This window comes from Solea solea, chromosome 1 (assembly GCF_958295425.1).
Source record: "Solea solea chromosome 1, fSolSol10.1, whole genome shotgun sequence".
NCBI classification, from domain to species: domain Eukaryota; kingdom Metazoa; phylum Chordata; class Actinopteri; order Pleuronectiformes; family Soleidae; genus Solea; species Solea solea.
Genome location: NC_081134.1, coordinates 45,711,616 through 45,732,789, shown reverse-complemented (window position 1 = coordinate 45,732,789; position 21,174 = coordinate 45,711,616). Strand labels below are relative to the sequence as shown.

Here is a 21,174-nt window from a genome sequence, read left to right as displayed (position 1 = left end):
CGATCGCTTCCATTCGTATGTAGGCAGGAGAAAATTCCTCTGATGTGTGTCTTTGTAGCGCATCCATGGGCTGCCAGTTCACAAAGCTAAGTGCAGAGGTTTAGAGGTGGCTCTCGCCTCTTTTGAAACACTTCCATCAGACTGACTGTGAAATTCACTACAGTGTTTTGTCAGGAAGATGTAAACTATAGAGAATTCAAGAGAGCACAAAACAGGGAGAGAGCAATGGTGAGAGATTTGCCATGGTGAGAGATTCATGGGTTGTAATGAGGGTGTCGGTGGAGTGCAGGTCGTCGTGTTGTGGCTCTAGCCTGTCAGTATAATGGACCTTGTGAGTCAGCTGGCAATCGATTGCACTGCTTACAACCTTGTCCGCCTGTTGTTCTTCTCTCTTGCTGTCTGTCAACCTGCCAAGCTGAGATGGAGGACGAAGCAGAATCCTCTCCCAAACGACAGATACAGTGTGCAGATACTTTCTCATTACCTGAAATGTAGCCTGGGGTGAGGTGTGGAGGAAGGAGAGTCTGGCTCTTTGGGCTTGCCACAGGGGCAGCATCCTAATTGAATCCTGTTTATTCTTCCCTGTGGCTGGTAACTATCAGCAGTCAATTGGGTTATTAAATAATGCACTTTACTTTTTTGGGACTGTAGCTAATTATTTATGTTAACAATTTGTGAATTTTAATAAGGCCTTTGAGAACTGGAACTTGATGTTGCATGTTTTTTATAGTGCATTAGTTACAGAAGGTACCATTGCAGGGATCTTCTCTAATGTCCATCTGTAAAGCCTGTGTTCTCTGTCCACACTTGCCCGGACTCACAGTCAAGGAGGGACGATGTTGTGGTCAAAACCATTGAAAATGGGTGGGTCTTCGTCTCTGATTGGCTCTAATCCAGATATTCCCGCACACTGCTCCCTGTCTGTGTGCAGCAGTCATGAACAAGATGGTCATTCAAGATGAAATTAGCCTATAGCTGTGGTTTAGTCTGCGTGATATGCAGGTATACACCATACACCATACACCCACTAACAAAGGGCCAGGATTTCTGTATAACCACTTTGACGTGAATCAACACATGTTTTTTTTTTTGTCAAATAAAAGGTAATTTTCATTAGAAAACATTCAATAAAATACATTCACTACATTCACTACATGGGATTGTGCTGGATGTCTTCTGACTCTGTGTGTGTCTGTTTTTGTGATGGAGTAGAGTGGGCTGGGCTTAAAAGTGCTACTCTAATAAGATGTTAGCCTGATGGATGCCAACATGACTCCCACTGTTTCAGACAAGTCAGAAGACATTGGCTTTATGTGTGTTGCACTTGTTTTTGCCACAGCAGGAGATGTTTTACCCAATATCTGTGAATGCAGAACAGTGCATCCAGACTTGAGGGCATTAGATTGCTCTATTGGTAAAACCAGGCCCAGTATTAACGTTATCTCCCTGAATGTTGATTATCTAACAGACAAATGCTGTCCTCATTTAGTACACACTGTGTTTTTTTTCTCTAATAAGTAAAGAGTAACGACAAATGACTAAAGAGCTTGCTTTAAAATTGTTGTGCTTATCTTGTCATGTCTGGGTGCACTTACATGTTGTGCTGGTGCATCAGTGCAACCAATGCAAAAGGTTAGTCTGGAGCCCTGCACAGATGCTGCGGTTGTTAGAGATTTGACTCTTCTGACACTGACAAGAGCAGAATAACATCCTAATGTCAGAGAAAATAAGAAACAAAAACAGCGACAGGCAGCAGCAGCAGCAAGTGCAGATGAGGCAACAATTCCACCACAACTCATGGAAATAAAAACACAACCTGCACGCAATGTGTATAAACAGTCTTGATACAGACATCCAGGTCTGTACAAATACATCAGGCTGAGTGAGTTTCAGTTATTGACCTTAATATTACTCCTGCTTAGGTAGGTATGTGGTAAGTGAGTGAGGTAATCAAACTAAATAAGAGCCATTGACAACTTCTAATGACCACACATTCCAGAGAAATACAACGATGACTTTTAAAATGTATACTTCCACACCATTTCTGTCAAGTTTTTCTGGATTTTAAACTTCTGCTTTCACACTGACCATATGCAGCCGTGAGTGTGTTGGCACACTCTGTACACAATACCCTTAGTCGTTTTGTAATGTTGTAATGTGACTTTTCAGAATCATGACAATAGAATATTATGGAACATCTGCCTCTGTAACAATAAAAATACAGTCTACCACTCTCCTAAGTGTTGGATTAAGCACCCAATGAGGACAGATACACAAGGTTATTGTTTGATTCCTATATCTTTGCATTTTATCACTCCATAGTGTCGTCACAACTTTTAGATGGATTGCACTTGTCTAAGGAACATGGTCTAAGCCGAGAGTCCCTGTTTCTGCCCTTCATCCAGTAGCCCCTGCCTTTTCCACACTCATCTCTTTTACATTTTAAATCCTCAGGCCTCTGGAGAGCGATGGGGATATATGGTTCCATCTGCTCCAACAGACTGGCCCATGGCTCACAAAAAGAGAAACAAACAGAGAAGAAGACGTGGCCACGGTGGGGGGGGGGGGGGCACACACTGACTCTCAGAAAGACAAAAACACCTTATTAGAATCAGCCTTTTTTCCTCTAGTTAGACAGGGAGTGAGTTGATAGCTTCCTGGAATAGAAGGCAGGGAAGGAGTTGGATTAGCATCATGGGGATCCACCTTTTCCACATTTGCAATGCCGGCTAACCCATGTTAAGTCTGTTAGGACTTAGCTGTTTCAGGTACACAAATCTTGGCTTGTCTTTGTGTAATCAAGGCTTTGGTTTCACAATAGCATTTGTTTTGTTCCACTAAAACATGCTGTATCTCATGAAGGGGTCTTCCTTTCAAATACAAGCATATGCTTTGCCTCAGTCACCATCAGGCACAAGGTTTCCAACCAATGCATAATCACAAATAATGCCCCACGTCTTTCTTGCTCTCACTATCTTTATTGCCGCCTTCTTGTGTTTGTGGAGTTTTGTACACAGTAGGCAAGATGAATGCGCATGTTTCACATCTTTTGTCTATTTCTGTGTTACAGCACCACACACAGTATATACCATAGCTTTTAGAACAATTTTGTGAGAATTCCGTGTGTATGTCGACATTTCTTGAAACAATGCTGCGTTTTATGGAAAAGAAAAGAGGAAAGTTCTGCTTCCACGTGGACAAGGCCTAAAATACAATGATACATTATGACACTTGATTCCAAATCAAGTATTGCCTTAAACTAGTTTACTCATTTATTTTGGATCATTTTCTGCAATGACTAGCATAGATTAAATAAATTGAAAGGGTATAGGGCATTATCTACAGTTTCACACTATACATCCTGGAATTGCCCAACCCTAGCACAAAGTACTGTGGCAAACAATAACAAGAGATGCAGCTCTGTCACCTAGCACTGAGGCAGTAGCGTCTTTCACATGTCAGACTCTTGAAGGTCCCTGCTGGCCAAAGAGTCCCTGTCCCAGGCCGTTACAGTCTCTAATCTGGCCTGACACCAAGCTGATTTACAATACCCCCCTAGCCTAAGCACTGACTGACTAGAAGTAATTGATTTAGAACAGTGTAGACACCTGCTGGAGAGTATGAAGCCCTCTTAAGCCTCCGCCACCCTTTCATACAAAGTTATGCTCAATCGTCTCACCTCATTTCCACCTGTGGGAAATAAGTACTCTTAAATCTAAAGATAAAGGGAAGGCTTTTGTTCATGTTTGACAATACTATTGAGAAAACATGCTTGTGCACTGTGCTGGCGGTTTATATTGTATTCCGTATCCTCCTAAACCTGGTAGTTATCCAATAGTTATTTTTCTAATATTTCAGCTCTTTCTTTTCTTGCTGAAAATCCATCGATGATTGGACAGCGGATCGAGCTGAGCCCGTGTTTGACCAGCTATTGACCTATGGAGCTCTGTATTTGCCCGTCTTTCTGTGCACATGCCTCCACTGTGTTTGTCTTGTGCTTGTGGAGATAAGGCTTTCTGCCCAGCAGGGGGGGGGTCAAGGTTGTTGTTGGTGGTTACGTGGGGGGGGGGGTTTAAGCCTTCTGTCCTGCCTGCCTAGTCATTTTATGGGACCATCTGTCCATGAGCAAACTGTCGAGTGGTGACGTCTTGGCCCATATTTCTTAGTTGACAGTGTGAATTTCCTTTTGATATATGTTCACATCTGCTGTTGAGAATCTCAGGTCATATTTCCACTTTAATATTTGGCCACAACTCAGAATCATTCATTTTAATTTCATCATTGTAAACACACACGCTATCTGTGAACTAGGACAAGGCTATTGGCTTTTAGAGACTCTGAACTGAACCGCAGGATTTAGATTGTTGTTGACAAGTATTTTCTGGGCACAAGTTTTGAGGAATTGCAGTGTATTATGGCCAGCTGTTAGATTAGTAATAAAGTAATAAACAGTGGAGTTTGTAAGCAAAATGAAAATACCAGTGATGACATCTAGGATCATAAATAATGTCTGTTGATTGAACTAGGACAAGGTTAATGGCTTTATAGATGCTCTGAATTTAACACAAGGCTTAGATATTTGTACACGAGTATTTTCTGGGCACAGGTTTTTTGGGAGTTGCAGTTTATTCTGGCCAGCTGTCAGATTAGTAATAAGACATAATCAGTGGGGATTTATTATTAAAATAAAACAGTTATGACATCTAGGATTAGAAATAATGTCTGTTGATTGAACTAGGACAAGGCTAGTGGCTTTAAAGAGACCCTAGATTTGTAGTATGACCTGATTCTGTTCCTCTGATAGATCAGTAAAAGGACTAACATTTTATTAGCAAAAATAATCACAATATTTTTAACACCAATGATAGTAAATAATATTGCTCGAGGTGGTCATCTTCGAGGTCAACAGATGGGATGGAATGTATAAGAAACATTAATTTTTCATCCAAAAGCTATAAGAATAAAGTGTGTTTAAGCTCAACTTGTTTATATGCTGTTGCTATGGCCTCCAAGATTGGTCCCACTTTACAGTTTCATGCAGTCGATAGTTCCAGGTACACATAGCATTACTTTTATTTGATGAATGTCTCATTTACATTGAGTCTGCCTTTTGATTTATTGCAAGCCCTTTGCCCAGCACTTTGTAGTGCAAGCCATTTTCTCGTTGCTCTGCAGCTTGACAACTCCAATAATCTCTCTCCAATAAATTCAAATGGAAGTGGCACTCTGATATGTCTCTTCTATTCTGTGTAATACTTATCAGTGTAATACATATCACCTTTCATTCGTTGATTGTTTGGTAGCAGAGGTGACTGTAAATCCCTGGTTCATTTCAGTGGTAATTTATGAAAGTGCTTGACTTTTGTTAACGGTAACTCGAGCAGACTAAATGGCGATGGACTTCCTATCATGTGTGTTGAACAAGATTGCAATGGTGTTCCTGGCATTCTGTTTGAGAGGCAAGTCAGTGCAAGTGTTTTGGGAAATGATCAGGACTATGGCGTATGAAATCCACCTCTCATGAGTCACAGATTTCATCATAACGCGTCACGTTGACCCCGTCAGTTGTCGTTATTGCCACGGGCAATAACACTTCACACGGGCATTGTTCTATGCTTGATTATTGGTGTGGCTCCTACATTACCTACGTGATGGATTTCTTGAGTCATCCACACAGACAGACATGTTACTCATGTGATTTATTACCCGAGCGTGTTCATTGTAGGTCACCCATAATCAGTGCTCCCTACTTTCTATTGCTCAACTAAAGGAAGTGCTTTTGCTCGTTATTGGTGCCTTTCTGTTTCTCAACCCTCTCCTCGGCAGTAAAGTGTTAACAATTAACTCGGTGAAATCAGCTTGTAAACTGAAGTGCCGCAGAACTCGATAGGTCACAGAACATTACTCTTGGTTAGGTAGATTTCAGTGTAGCCCTGTAAAAAGACACGCACCATCAAGTCTGTGCATACAGCAAGGCATTCCGAGTTGAGGTGAAAACCTCATTTAGTTACCTAACATTTTCATTTTACAATATGTGGCTCGCCAGCTCGCTGCAATTCTCCTGGGTTCTGTGGTGTGTGTTCACTGTGGAGGTAAAAAAAAAGGGAGCACAGCCTTCTAGGGCATGGAGAACTAATCAAGGGCCAAAACACTGCTGTCGAAATTCAGCTTGTAACTGTGTTTATGGAGCCGTTGCAGGTTGTGCCAACACAAGCCACTCCGGTCTAGGTTTATCACCTCCAGAGATGGCCGTGATTAGCTCCCCACACTACGAGCCATATATCTTAGCTGTCCCACCTCCCCGTGCTCAGGATGACCCATTAAATGGAGATGGAGAAAAAGAGAGAATGGGAGTAGGAGGGATGGAAACCGCGGAGAGCAGAGATGCTACCTGTAGTTAGCATAAAAGTAGTGTTTACTCAGCCTCTGTGCTCTCTCTCTCTCTCTCTCTGCTCTTTGTATAGCACTACTTCTATATGGGTGGTCACTCCCTTGCCACACACATACTATCATATCCAGGGTAATAACGTGAATGACAGGCAGCAGATGTGGGTGGCAAAGAAGCAAAGCATAGGTGTGTGTGTGTGTGTGTTTTCATTATATTCCCCACAAAAGCTCTTTTGTCCTCCACAGTTAACCGTTTGGAAAGTTCTCATTTCATTGTTCCCCTTTTCAACACTTCAACACCCAAACCTCCTAGCCTTCTTCCTATTGTTCACCATTATTTTCATAAATGATGAATCTGTTGAATGTTTTCTTTATTACTTGATCAGATGTTTAGTCTATAAAATATCATAAAATCTATCTGTTTTGACAAACTTTAAAATGATGAGGTTCTCAAATGTATTGTTTTGTCAACAAAACAAAACAAAAATCAGTTTTCATGATTTCTTTTTTATTTGGAGCAAAGACCCCAGGAGATATTCACATTTAAGAAGCTGAAAACGGTGACTGAAAACACAAATCCATTATCAAAACAGCTGACATTTAGTAATCACTTATGAAGTGAACAATCGAGTAATAGTTGCAGCCCTAGTATGAACTGTATACAGAATGTCCCACTCTACAATACTGAGAAATCCCCAGACACTTGAGAATCCAAAGCGTCTTCCTTAGAGAATGAATGCCCTATTGAGTAACTGGTCATTGGAGGTTTTAACTTGTCGTTGTGTCTAGATTCAGTGGTGCCACCTCTGAAGCCATGCTCCCTCCTTCTATATGTACAATATATATATGATATCTGATCTCGACATCTTGATAAATTGGACCGAAAAACCAAGCGCTTCGCCACAAATTGTATTTAGCCTGGTTGTCGACCTCTGAATCACCACCTCGTCTCAAATGTTTGGAGTCATGAGGTCAGTGGAGCTGTTGTTCCTCCACAGCACTTCACCAACTATAATCTATGGGATGGAAGCAAGACTTTGCCTCATGTATTATCTTCCTATATTGGGGACCACCATTCATGGGTTTGTCAGTTTATTGTGTTTGCTTAAACCAAATATATCAACCATTCTTTTACATAAACAAGTTCATGTCGGACCTGTCACATCTGATTCATCTGGACGAAGGCAAATCTCAGGGAATGCCTGTCAAAAAGGAAATGATGTTATTCTAAAATAGTCTTAAGTAGAACTCCATCATTTAGAAAAAGAGTAGGTTTTTGGAACCTGCCGTGTCCTGATGATTAGTTTTTGCTCTGCGGTTTTTAACTGCATTAGTCGAGATCATCTGCTGTTGCTATAAAACTATTTAACTCTGGAATTCACCCTAATTATTTGTTAGGATCTCAGTTTCTGGTAGAATAATCTGCACAATCATTTTATCCATTTTGCAGAGCGAACTCTTTATTGCACTTTCGTCTCTTACTCTCACAAAAAAGGCTTTTATAATTGAATCCATTCTCAGATTTAATAATTCCAACACAAAGACACACTTCCAGCCCAGTGTTTTCCTACACTCCTTCTCCTGCTGTCTCATGTAGTGGCTAAACAATGTCTTCCTGTGTTCTGAGCCCATTGCTCAGATTTTGGATCACGCTGAACTGTTTCCCCGTTGAAGCCTCGTCCTCCTCTCACCAGCACCACTACAAAACAAATGCACATGGTGGCAAACGTCGTCCTATAGTATTTGTGTGCGGCTGGGAGGCACCAACCTGCACTGGGGAAGAATAAGTAGCTAAATAAATTTGTGAATTTGTTGCAGTGAAGATGAAAAGCATCTCTTTTCTCTGGCTTCTGCTGTGAAAGATATCCATTCACCGTCAAGGGTTTGGAGCACGGCAAGTAGCCAACTCTATCAGCCTCACTCACTCCATCTACCCGTCGGCGGAGAGCGATGCAGAGCTGGCATACATAAAAAAAATGAGTGTCAAAACAAACTTTTCAGGGAACAAACTTGTGAAACTCACGTGAAACGTAAAATAACTCAATAAAATGAGTGAGAATACTATGGATCCATCACAGCTCCCAAACAATAGACGATGACGGTCATTTGCATGCGCAGTTTTTTAAATTCATTAAAGAGGTTTTACTCATTAACTCGTTCTAATCTGGGCAAAAACCTGTAACTTCACAGTGAGCTTTCACAACATCCGGCAGGTTCCTTGGAGCTAGGAGCTGCAGTCTGTAGCACTGCCAGTACTGCTGTATCTTGTCACTCCAATATTTATCCACTGTTGCATCCAGTTTGCCCTGAAGAAGTTGTGTTGCACAGGGTGTGTATTGTAAATTCTTGTCTTGCAAACACAATGATGGCTGAAGCAAACAGGAGATAAACATGACACATGCTCACCAGCAGCCACTCCTGGCAACAGACTGTGAGGGGAATACACAAACTCTGAGCTATTCTCTGTTTTCTCTTTGTTTCAGAAAGAGCGTGATCACGTGTGTGTGTGTGTGTCTCTTTGCTCAGCATCTCTACAGGCTGAAGATACTTGGAGGCATTGTGTTTCTGACACTAACTTATGGAGATGAAGAGACTAGAGCTGCAACTAACGATTATTTTCATAATCGATTAATCTGTCGATTGTTTTCTCGATTAATAGTTTGGTCCATAAAATATCAGAAAACCTTGGAAATGATGATGTTCTCAAATGTCTTGTTTTGTCCACAAACCAAACGATTCACTTTTAATGATTTCTTTCTTGTCCAGACCAAAGAAATTAAGAAAATATTCACATTTAAGAAGCTTAAACAATCGGAAATCTTGTTTTAATCATGAAAAAAAGCTTCAAACTGATGAATTGGCCACCCATATAGTATTGTTCAGAGATATGAACACGTGAGCTGTGGAAGTCTTCAGCTCCATCCTGATAGACCTCCTGTAAAAGCTTTACAGAGAAACATGGTCAAGGAGCCGTAGAAGACAAACGTAGGGCTACTTTAAAACTTAAAAAACTTTTTCTTTTTCATTTGAGTCCTTTTTTCCTGGAGATGCTGCTTTAATTCCATCAAAAGAGAGATATCCACCCTCACAATGTTGCTGTCTGCTTTACAGTGTTTTGATTACTCATCACAGATGGCCACGGGCAAGAGAGAAATGTAGTTAACTCAAATCAGAGGTTTGCACAGTTACTTTGTTTGTAACATTATTAGACAGCAAAACTGCAGGCTATACCAAACTTATGGTCGTATATCTCTATCTTATCAGTGGGCTTAGTCATTTCCTACACTTAATCTAATTCTTAAAAAAAACAAAAGGAGCCAGTGTAAGAAACAGCCCATGTTTTTGTCTCCGCCTCCTACTCAGAATGATGGAAGACGGCTTTCTGTTTAATAGCTTGGTTAATTTGTGGCACACCTGCTGCTCCTTTGTTGACCAATCATCCAATCAGGCCCCTCCCCCGGGCTCTGGTTGTATGTTAAACCTTCATGTGTGCATACATGTTGTCATTCAATGAGATCATGCCACTTTGTTGATTTGAACCCATCTGGAAGACACGGGTTCAATTTCTTAATGGGGAACATTAAGTGGGCGGTGGCCCTTAGGGAGGATTGTTTAGGAGCTCCTCTGGGGTTTAAAGTGATTCTTATTGGGAGAGGAGAGGTTGACTCCTCACTCCTCCGTCCTCCTCTTTGTTCCTGTCCTTTCTCACCACGATGATGTTGTGCAGCGTTTCCTTTCGAACTCTTCCGCTCTCGTTAGCTTCGCCTCACTTGTATTTTCCACTGCCTTGGGCAGGATTTTGTTGTGGTGACTTTCTGCCTTGTTTGTCGTGACCAAACATCCCCGATGTTGTGCGCTGTTGTTTTCTTCCAAGTGTACACAATTCAAAACTCTCCTTTGGTTTTTGATTTTTTTTCTTCCTGTTATTGTATTCATTCAGATATCTGCAAACATATGGAGGGTTTGAATACTGATGTGTCTGTGCTTCTGTCCTGCAGGTGTTAGTCTTTGATCCTGTCAGAGTGGGACGCGTCTAGCAAGGGACCGAGGAGGGAGCAGTGCCAACTTGGAACATGGTGCCTAATATTTACCCGGCAGTGCCCTTCCTGCCCAGGGGGGCGTTGCTGTTCCTGCTTCTACTCAGCTGCATGGTGTTCTCCTCTGTGGCAGACAGTAAGTAACCTCGTTCACCTGTGAAGCTTTCCTCACATTAAACCACACCAGTTTTCTGACAGTAAGATAGAGATGAAAGTGACACGTGATGGAAAAAGAAAAAAAGCACTTTCTTGTGGCAGCAGCTGGACAAATACAGGCCTTTACTACATGTTGCACTCTTTAGGTGTTGATTTATATGTATACATGTTTTTTGGAGGCTAAACCAGCATATTGTGTCTTTTTTTTATTATATTAATTCCTCGTTTCTTTGCTGCTGTGCACCGTGAAGCTTCTTTCAACAAAGTACTATAGATTTTTATATACATTAGGTGCCTTTGGTGGATTCTAGCAAACAGAAATAAAGTAGCACCTGGTCCAAGTATAGAAAGCTTCAGCATCAGCACTAAAAATAAGTGCACAAAGCTCCATCAGCCTCTGAGCTCGCCTGTCAATCTGAATGATGCTTCTGGTAGGAAGGAGGCTCTCAGAAAGATGTCTCACCATCGCTGTGCCTTTGGGTCTCGAGGGTCGTCAAGGAGTTCAGTCCTGCCAAAGACGAGGTCAGGGACAGAATTAATTCAACACATGACCTCACCTATAGTGCTGTCATAGGGTCACTGTAATTCAATTATAACCCCAACCCCTCCCACTGCCCTGTTGTGTCAAACATGGCTCCGGCTGGATTTGTTTTTCTGTAGCCTTTGCCTTCGCTCGCTCAGCCCTCTGCTGTCATCTCTGTCTCATGCAGTGTTTCCACGGGTTTGTCACAATCTAAGTGTGAACTTGACCCTGCACAAATGTTTCAGATGCCCGTCTTTGTTCTCGTGATGTGACGAGACTGATGAAATCAGAGCTCGACTGCAGCGGCAGTGATCAATGAATTTATCCCACTCTGTAAACACTGTGCCACTTATTTGACTCAAGTCAAAGACACTGTTGTTGTATGACCTGCTACACAAAGACATACACAGTGTGTACGAGATGTTCTAAATACGAACAAACAATTAGTACTAAAGTATAAACTGCCAGTGATTAATTAACTTAATTAAAGCCATCAAATAAATATGATAAAGTTTGGTCTATGAATAATTGCTTTGCTACTTTTCTTTGCAAAGCCAATAATCTGCCTCATCAGTAATTAATGTTGTTGGTTATGCGTCGTGTTTATTGTTATGTCGTAAACGCGTTCTCTGCCGTAACTTGTTTAATTGCCACGAACCGAGTCAACAAAATAGATTCAACAGTGTTTGATTATTGAGAAAAGAAGGAGCTCCAGGGACAGTGAAGGTGCCTCGATATCATTTAAATGTGCTGAGTCGGCCTCATGCACGATGTGACCTTCATCTTAAAGCTGTGCTTCTATTGTTCTGTTCTCACCTATATTGTGTACTGTAGATATTCTTATATGCATAATATCTATAGTACATAATATAGTATTATATTCTTATAAGCCAAATGTAAAGCAAATATGTAACTGTGGACGTGATTTAAAGTTTTATATGGTGATTATAAGGATTGAGTTGGTTGTATTCATGTATTCATCATCTTTGCCAGGAGACAATTATCATAGATTGTAAACACAGAATCTAGTCATTTTGCCTGTGCCTCACGTGTACATGAGGACAACATGTCCTTGCTCTCAAATTGCAGTAATCTTATCACTTACACATAAAAAACATCAGCACTAACCATTTTAATTAACCAGTAATGCGAGTGCACACAAGCATTTTCACTGAGGAGCCACCCACATGACACATGACACATGACTGAGGGGCACAGGAAAAACAATGTTTCAGGTTGAAAGGAAGATAATAGAAGAGATAACTTGTAGAAAAAGCCTGGCCTTGGTCCAAGGTTAACCTATGATTGCAGCTTAATGAAAGCATGCATTGGAAAAGTCCCAGACCTGCTATTACCAAACGCCGTCTGTCTGTAAAGCAAACAGGCATAGAATTAAAATAAGACAGTTGGGGGGCAAAAATAACACCTACCACTAATGGCAGGGTTGTGTGCATTTGGTGTCTGTAATTTGTATGCAACTTAGTTATGCGAACTTGATAGTTCTGGTTTGAATTTCCTGTATTACAGGGCAGACACCAGACAGATATTATGGGTGGATTGATTACACAGCTTCAGTCTGGTGTCCTTGTCTCCGACTTGCAAACACAGATGGCAAATGTGAGAGCAAAGTGAAGCCACCTCCTTACATACAAACAACTATAGGGTGTTCCATTTGCATTGCTTTGTGCGCTGATTTAGGACGAGCTGTATTTGTCGTCACGCTGGCTCTGCCATGTACTCCAGGTAGAACAATGCTGAATGATTTAGCAGCACAAATACAGTATACAGTCCACACGGCGAGCGCTGTCGATGATTCCACCGTGACGTCGTTCATCTTATATCGTCATTAAGTCAGAGCACAGAATACAGTGTGATTACTTGGAGTGCTGATCACAGACGCCCCATTGATCCCCCGGGAGCTCCGCCTAATCAACCAGCCTCCTGTACACAATAGGCCACTGGCCCACAAGGTCAGTCTCAAAGTCACACATACCCAGCACTTAAATGAAATGGTTATCTTTTTGTAGTGCTGTCATTGTGAGTTATTTCAGTGGCTTTAATAAGCTTTTGATGAATGTGTCTCCTCTCGTGCCGCTCATCTTATAATCTTATGTGGTTTTTGGAGTGAGGTGAAGGAAGACCACCGAGGCCCTCCTAACTTTAAAGTGACTTTTCTTCTCTGTCTCGCTCTTATTTCTCTTTCACTGTGTCCAGCCACTGGATTCATGGCCGTTCCTTGGTTCTATAGACAATTTCTTAGCCATTGGGTTTCTTTACTGTCCAATCGTTAAACCACTAAGACGTATCTCACGGGGCTGCTATGCTAAATTTGGCTTTAGGCCGAATATCCCCTATTAGGTAATAATGTTAGGGACAAAAAGTGTTTAAAAACCTCCTTTAATTCAAACTTCACTAACCCATAAGACAAATCTCCTGTATTGATTTAGCAATTTCTGCAGCTGCTACACTGGACTGATGTGATGGAAATGCCAAAGTGGTTTAGAAAAGGGTTGGGCAGACAGTGATGTGGGGGGGGCAAGGGGGGCAAAATGGATTGGTTTTTTTTAAGTGTCCATATGGTCACTGTGTTCACAAAATCTGACAGGGATATAAATGGATTCTTTTTTAATTAAAAGTAACAATATCCACCTTGGAGAGTCACTCGGAGTGTAATACAGTTACCACACAGCTGTGGTCCACACACATCGTACGAGCACAGAGGTCCGGGCACGCGGTGGAAGAGCGTGATATATGAGGGAAAACATCTCCAAAGATAATGTTCTGGAGGAGGATTGTAATGTGGAGACCGGAGAGTTTGGATGTGAAGTTGTTTTCATAACCCAGTGCAGCGGTGTCGGAATGGAGGGAGGAAAAGGTTCGTCCGAGGTTAATGATGTGAGATTAATCGTTTAATTAGGAAGCTCAGAGGCGGGGCCAGAGGCAGTCACCCAAACCCTCTGCTGTGTCCTGGATTCAGCGACGCCACAGGACAATAAGAACCACCAGTTTCCCTCCAGATGAAGGAAGACCTTTCCATTGTGTCTGAAAAGTGATGGATTTATTAACAAAAGCCTGCGTGTTGTAACTCTCAAATTTACATGAAATAATCTGAATAATCCAGTATTAACACAGATTTGGAATATATCATTGAATGGATTGAATTTGTGTTGAGTGAGTTTATCTGCTAGTATTAATGATGCCCACAGAGCTTTTTAATGACGACAGTGATCAGACCCTGCAGAGATTAAGAAATTCAAGATAGCGTTCCTTAAAATGTGACACAGTAGAGTAATCGCTCATTTGAATGATGCACCCACGTGTCATTTTGTTGTGCAGTGTCCTCCAAGGTACGTTTAAAGGCCTTTAACTCAACTCAAACAGCCAGAGGACACGGGGAAGAATAAAACTGTGCTGGGATCTCCTGCATTTCATGGATAAATGGTCGCCTTTAACAGTTCAGAGATGTTAAATTCTAAGGGAGGCAACAAAGAGCCTGTTGGCGCCCGTGCAACTTGAACTTCTGTCTTATTTCCCGTCCCAACAGTGACATAATTTAATTTCCCTCCTCAATTTTAGCTTGCAGAGAGTTGAATTACTTAAGACCTCTGTTCTGCTGTAGCTCAGGCGATGAGAACAATGGTAGGGGTTCTTTGTGGTCTCTGTGGGAGGGGCAATCAAGGGGAGGGAAATTAATGAGGTTAGTGGGGGTTGCAGGGGGGGAGGGGGTTGGGGGGGTGTGCAGTGGTGATGGATGATGAGCTAACCCCAAAATTGGAGCTCTGAAGAAGCCGGGAGCCACCTCTGCAGCTTAGCCCCGAACCCACCTCCTCTCGAGATTACTTAACACACTTAACATTTCCCTCACACTGGTTTATTAATGTCAGGGTCCGAGCCGAGGTGACCATCGGACTTCACCCAACACCATTAATAAAGCCCCGCTTCCTCTCTCATACTCCCACAGCAGGAGGTGTTTGGATCTCCATTATAATGGAGTCACGGTGTATTCTTTATTACACATTCAACATCTACTTCTCCCATGTTCAGTTTTTGTTTTGCATCCGAGTGTCCTTAGATCGACTCTCTCTGTCGCCCACTCGTGCCTTCAAATGCAGCCGTCAGTAAATGGAAGAGGAAGAGGAAGAAGAAGAAGAAGAAGAAGAAAAGCACTCAGTATCATGACAGAGCAAATGAGAACTAAAAGAACATTAGACTGTGACGCAGCCTCAGGGTCACACAGAGCAGCTTTTCAGGCCACATGCAGGTCTCCATGAAGACGGGGAGTGGTTCTGCATTTTACATTTGCATCGTCCACACTGTATTTCAAACTTTACAGCAGTTGTTTTCAGTTAATGATATGGTGAGTCTCCCACCAGCAGGCAATTACAGATGCTCACATTGAGAAAAGGAAACTGTAAAACATGAACCGTAGTGTTCCCCCGCGTTTCATTGCCTTCATTTAAAAACAGCGTGCACTTGTATATTTTTGCTTTGTTCAATCGTACAACTAAAGTAGCACTTTCCTCTTAAGAGAGTCCGCCTTTATCTAAGGGTTGTTAAAACTTTCCCTTAAGGAAGGGGGGGGAGTTGAAAGAAGCCACAGGTAGTGAGTCATCTTTGACTAGAGCCACGTTGGGCGCCAGTTTAAATACCACAGGTAATATAAAACCTCCCACTCTCAGACGGGTGATACCAGGAACACACACATCCTCACCAGCGACTACACAACCAAGACTTTACTCCTGCTGGATTTATGTTATTATCGGTCACCCAAGTAGATTGTGGTGTCGGTGTCGTCCTCCGCCCTCCCCTCCCAAATGTCATATACTGTATCGACTGACAATTGAGAGGACAGAGAGACAGAGAGAGACAGAGAGAGACAGAGAGACAGAGAGAGACAGAGAGAGACAGAGAGAGACAGAGAGACAGAGAGACAGAGAGAGACAGAGAGACAGAGCAGACTTGAGAGATGCCTCCTTCTTTCATAATCGGCTTGAGAAGATGAAAGCCATTACATTAATGTTGCTCACACTGGGAAGAGAGGAGTGAAGGGTAATTGCACTTAGAGTTCCTGTTCTTCTCCACTGTCTTGAATAATTCACAGAAGGCTGGAAGGCCTGATAGAAAGCCCGTCTCTGTGGTCTACGGGGTATTGAAAGTTTGATGCTTTTCTTTTATTCCTTTTCCTCTTCTATAAGTTTAGACATTTTGTTTTAAGTATAGCATCTCACTTTTTATTCATCGCGTTTGCTCTGAGTAGATTTCACCTCGAGTTTCAAAAGAAAACACATTTAGCTAGTTTACAGGTTCAGGTTTAAAGGTTCAGTGACAAACACATTGCCCCTCATGGCTGAGGCTCATCATTGGATGTTCTTAATAAAACTGATTACAATTTAAAAAAAAAAAAAAACAGGGATGTAAACGAAACGCAAGATTATTACGAGAAACCGTCGTGCTCTTCAGTCCCAAAAAACATTAAGTGTGTCTAATGGAAGTGGAGATAGCAAACATGATGTTTATTAGTTTAAACAAACAGCCTGAAGAGCAGTTGACTTCACTGGGGTAAATAACTTGCAGGTGGGGGAGGGGAGCGGGGTTTATATGGAATTAATTGCAAACAAGCCGCATGCTAATGGTCTGAAAAGGCGTTAATGGAAGTGTGCCATTAAAACAGCCAGTGCTGATGCCATCAGACAAACTCCCACTAAGTGTTGCCTCGTGAAAATGATAACTCTCTAATCCATTATTAATAAGAATGAATGCTTTTCTCTCTGCCATGTGTGTATCGATCCCTGATACTCGACACTGCACAGCAGCTCTCACCGTGGCACTGTGGCAGGCTTGGGAATACACTAATTGTTAGCCACACATCATCCATTTGCATGACTCTCCCCTCTGTCTCTGCAGTCATCACACACACACACACACACACACACACACACACACACGCACACACACACACACACACACACACACACACACACACACACACACACAATAACCCTCCATGAAGCTGCATCTCTGTGTTTCCTTGCTTGTGATTGGTCTGGCAGACATGTAATGTTTGTCCTTGACACGGTCAGTCACTGTTACAGTGGATGTTGTGTCTGATCATCAATCCCACCTGTCTGTCTGCCTGTCTGCCTGTCTGCCTGTCTGTCTGTCTGTTAAAGACAAAACACCTGGGAATGAAGATGAAGAGTGTGAGAATCCCCTAAATGACTGAGAGAAAGTGTTTAATCCTCCACACAAAGCAGTCAGCAGCCGTCACGCTCCCTCAGTGCTGTCCAAACCTGAATCCATGCAGATCTGAACACAACAGGGAAATCAGATATCACATGGTGAAATGCATGCATCTAGGGCTTGGAAATGTACTGATATTACATCTGTATCATGACCTGAGACAAGATATGATGTTGGATACGGTCACGTCTGTGTTTGGCTGTTGCATTAATATTAATCACCATATTTATTACATATTATACATTAAATGTTGATCGAACAATGCAAAATGATATTCAAATGTGTTATAGCTAAATTTGACCATATTTATAGGCAACTCCATTGTTTCTAACACACGTTAATATGTAATAAGATATTATCTTTCATTTAAAAACACCATTTATTTTATATTTGTAGTGTATTAACTGTAACTCTCACAAACATCTCAAAAGAAAACCTTTCACGAGTCCAGATGTGCAGCTTTATGTTCCCGTATATGAGATGTAGCCTAAAAATATCAAGATGTGATTTATAAACCCAGTTTTTCTTTGACAGAAATATTGATATCAATACTGAATGATGTAGAAAGAATCTTGTGATGAGGGTTTTTCACATGATAGCCCAGCATGCATCACAGCATAAATACTTAACAGCAGGGATACAAAGGTATAACTACTGCTTGTTTAAAATAGCATTTTCTATTAAGATTTTAAACATCAAACTCATTTACATTCATTTCCCATATAATCCACTAATCTGCATGATTCTGGAGCACAGCCAGGACGTGTGGTGGAAATGAAACGCCTTATTACTTTTACAGAATAATGGGGACATTTTGGCCTTTCCCTGGTTTGTGTTGTTTGCTTCATTATAAGCAAATTATATAAAAAAAAGAAGTTATTCCATTTCTTAGTTTTAGTGTTGAAGCCTTTTTTTGCTCCAGTTAATAGAAAGTGTTTGTTGTTGTTGTTGTTGTTTTAACAACACTGTTGTTATGTGTGTTGCTGTTGTTATGTGGATCACATATACACACATGTGTTTCCACCGGCTCTACTCGCCTCGGCACGGCACAGTTTAGGTTGCGTCTCCATCACAAAAAAGTACCTACTCAACGTGGGCGGAGTCATCACTGCACGGCTGCGTGAAACTGTGGTGACTTTTACACACACACACACACACAAACGAGTGACTAGTGACTTTACACCAGACTCCTGGTAGTTGTTGGAGATTAACCCACGTTTTCAGGATCGTTAAGTAGTTTTAACTTATCCACAGTCCAGCGCTGTTTGGCTTGATTTCTGTCTCTTCCTGTGACGGCACTCTGACCAATCATCGCATAGTTACCTACTCAGCGCGCTTTTGGAACCTCGTGGGAGCAGGTACTACAAATACTACCTGGTACTGGATGCAATAGTAGCGGAAACACTACTTAAACTGTGCCATGGCGAGGCGAGGCGAGTAGAGCTGGTGGAAATTTGAATGATTGAGTCGTAATACGGACACAACTCAGATTAGGCGTTACTATGATAGATAATCTTGTTTGGTTAGTGAATAAATATGGTTATTATAAGGTTGTGTGAGTTAGATAGTCTCAACCCTAAAGTCCAATCACCTTACAACCCGTACTGAGGCTGACAGTTACTGCAGTACTTTCCACGCGTTGTCAGTGAAAATAGAGCATACTTTAAAGCTTTGTGTCAAGACAGGGAGTTTTGAATGTGATGTATCAAAAGACTAGAAAGAGCACAGCTCAGAGCTCACAGTCGGTGGCGGTGAGAGGGATTTGCATAGGTACACTCATGTGTTTTCCACCACCTCCCTGCCATTGTTTTCATGTGACAACTGCCTGACAGCGAGGAAAGTGGGACACGGGCAGAGAGTGTGAATTTTAGTCTCTCTAAGAAAAGAACTGACAAACGGCAGAGTTCAGTATCCTCACCCACCAGTGGTGGCACAGTGATGGAGGAACTCAGTGGAAAAATAAACGCATCTGCCCTTTTCATTGGAGTGTGTCAGGACTCCATTAACCCTGTCTGTAAGTCGACGTCTAGGTCAACACGGGCCTTTTTAAGATTTTGTGACTTGATGCTCGGCAGCTTCTGTGAACAATGAACGTCTCAGAATTCACCGATGTCTTCACATTAGAGTCACAGGTCAACTAAACTCCAAAATAGAAGGGAAGCTTGTTTAAGAGGATCAATACAGGAAAAGGCTGCTGTGCCCTTTTCCTTCACTTATCCCTAAAATCCAGAGGATTTCTCACATCCAGTGGTTCTTCACTTAAATTTGTTTGTGGCAGTTTATTTGGTTTGTATCCTTCAGGACTTAATGATGCTGCTTCAGGCGCAGTGGAAAAAAGACCTCACATCAGCTGAAATGCAGCTGCTCTGGGCAGATGTTAGCAGGAACTATTGGAGGTCAGAACGGTGATAATCAAGTCTTGAGGATTCCAAGTCGCCATCCGTGCAGGCAGCGATGTCCGCGCACTCTGTGAGGAGCTTATCAGGGCTGAATCACTGCCACTGCTGTGTGTGTGTGTGTGTGTGTGTCACACTCTGATGCTGCAGAGAAGGATTTATTACTGGTTTTGCAGCTTAAACCTTGTCTCTGGGAGAACTAGAGGTCAAATGTCGTTGAAATGTCAGGTGGGATTAGGTACTACGATGGGTCACAGGTCACAGATGGATGCAACGGTGAGATATTTCACTATAGTACACGTCAAGTTATTGCTGTTATGTAAAATGCTGTGCATTTGATGGCATTACATTAACTCAGGAGGGAGGGCAGACTGTCCACTAACCTGATGAGCTCCAGTCCACACCCCCTTGGGAAAGACACTGAACGCCATATTAGCCCTAATAGCTTCTCTGGCTGTGAGTGGATGATGTGTCCAAGAGATTCATCTCTGTATCATCTCTGTATCATCTCTGTATCATCTCTGTATCTGCGTTCACAATAACAATAATGAGCCTTCAGGTGCACGAGGCAAAAGCTGCTTCTTTCTTCTGCAGTTGTTAAAAGTAGAGCGGTAAATAATCAGAGCAGGGAGTTTTATAATGTTGCCTTTTTATGTAAGAGTTATTTTACTATAACTATGTTAATATCACTTTTAACAGTGTACTAATGCAATCAGCCAGTTAAACCTGAACCTTATCTTTATATGCAACTTCACAAACCGAGTAAATACGATGTATGCTGAACATTTCTTGAGATTGCATCTTTCCGTGCGTCCCTGCTGTTTCCTGTACAGTTATCTTAAATCAGCCAGATACTTGAGTTTGCAGTGAAGGTGGCGCAGGTTTTCATTAACAACTGCCAAAAACATGTCTTTGTACTCGCTGTGTGTAATGTTTTGTGAACACATTTGCAAAAACAAACCTCAGAGACGAACTCATTATCTGGTTTATTGCAAACATGTTTTATTTAGACGACGCGACACCAACGGTTTCATATCTCTGTCGGGTTCCCCGTCCAGTTGTGTGTGGAACTGTTATAGCTGTGCACACACCTGGCTGCCTGCATCCTCGCACTGGCCCTCTTTTTATTGTACACTGTTAAATGTCCTCGAGCAAGGACAGGCAGCACAGCCTGTCTTTCTATAACCCAGTGAGGGGCAGAGGGTGTTAATATAGACGAGACCTGGTAACACATCCACCTATACCACAACCAGGTACAGTGTTATGCTAACTAGATATTGACCCCATGCACCACCTCTTCCCGGTGTTATATTAGAAGACATAAAGAATTGTGGCAGCCGTCGCTGGATTTTCCCCCGTGTGTGCTCAGTGAGGGACGGCCGCCATCTCCTGTGTGTACACAGTGTAATGATGCACCGGTTTGTTCAGCACGCCT

At 42.1% G+C, this 21,174-nt stretch overlaps 1 protein-coding gene across 14 annotated transcripts in view; it reads left to right on the top strand.

The window, feature by feature from the left end:
* Positions 1–21,174, top strand: part of LOC131462852 (receptor-type tyrosine-protein phosphatase F) — a 159,946-nt gene that overhangs the window by 47,622 nt on the left and 91,150 nt on the right. For all 14 annotated transcript variants that reach the window (XM_058634394.1, XM_058634478.1, XM_058634458.1 and 11 more), the window contains exon 2: positions 10,386–10,560. In XM_058634394.1, coding sequence (XP_058490377.1) covers positions 10,461–10,560 — 100 coding nt within the window. In that variant the 5' untranslated portion in view covers positions 10,386–10,460. The remainder of the gene's footprint in view (positions 1–10,385; positions 10,561–21,174) is intronic.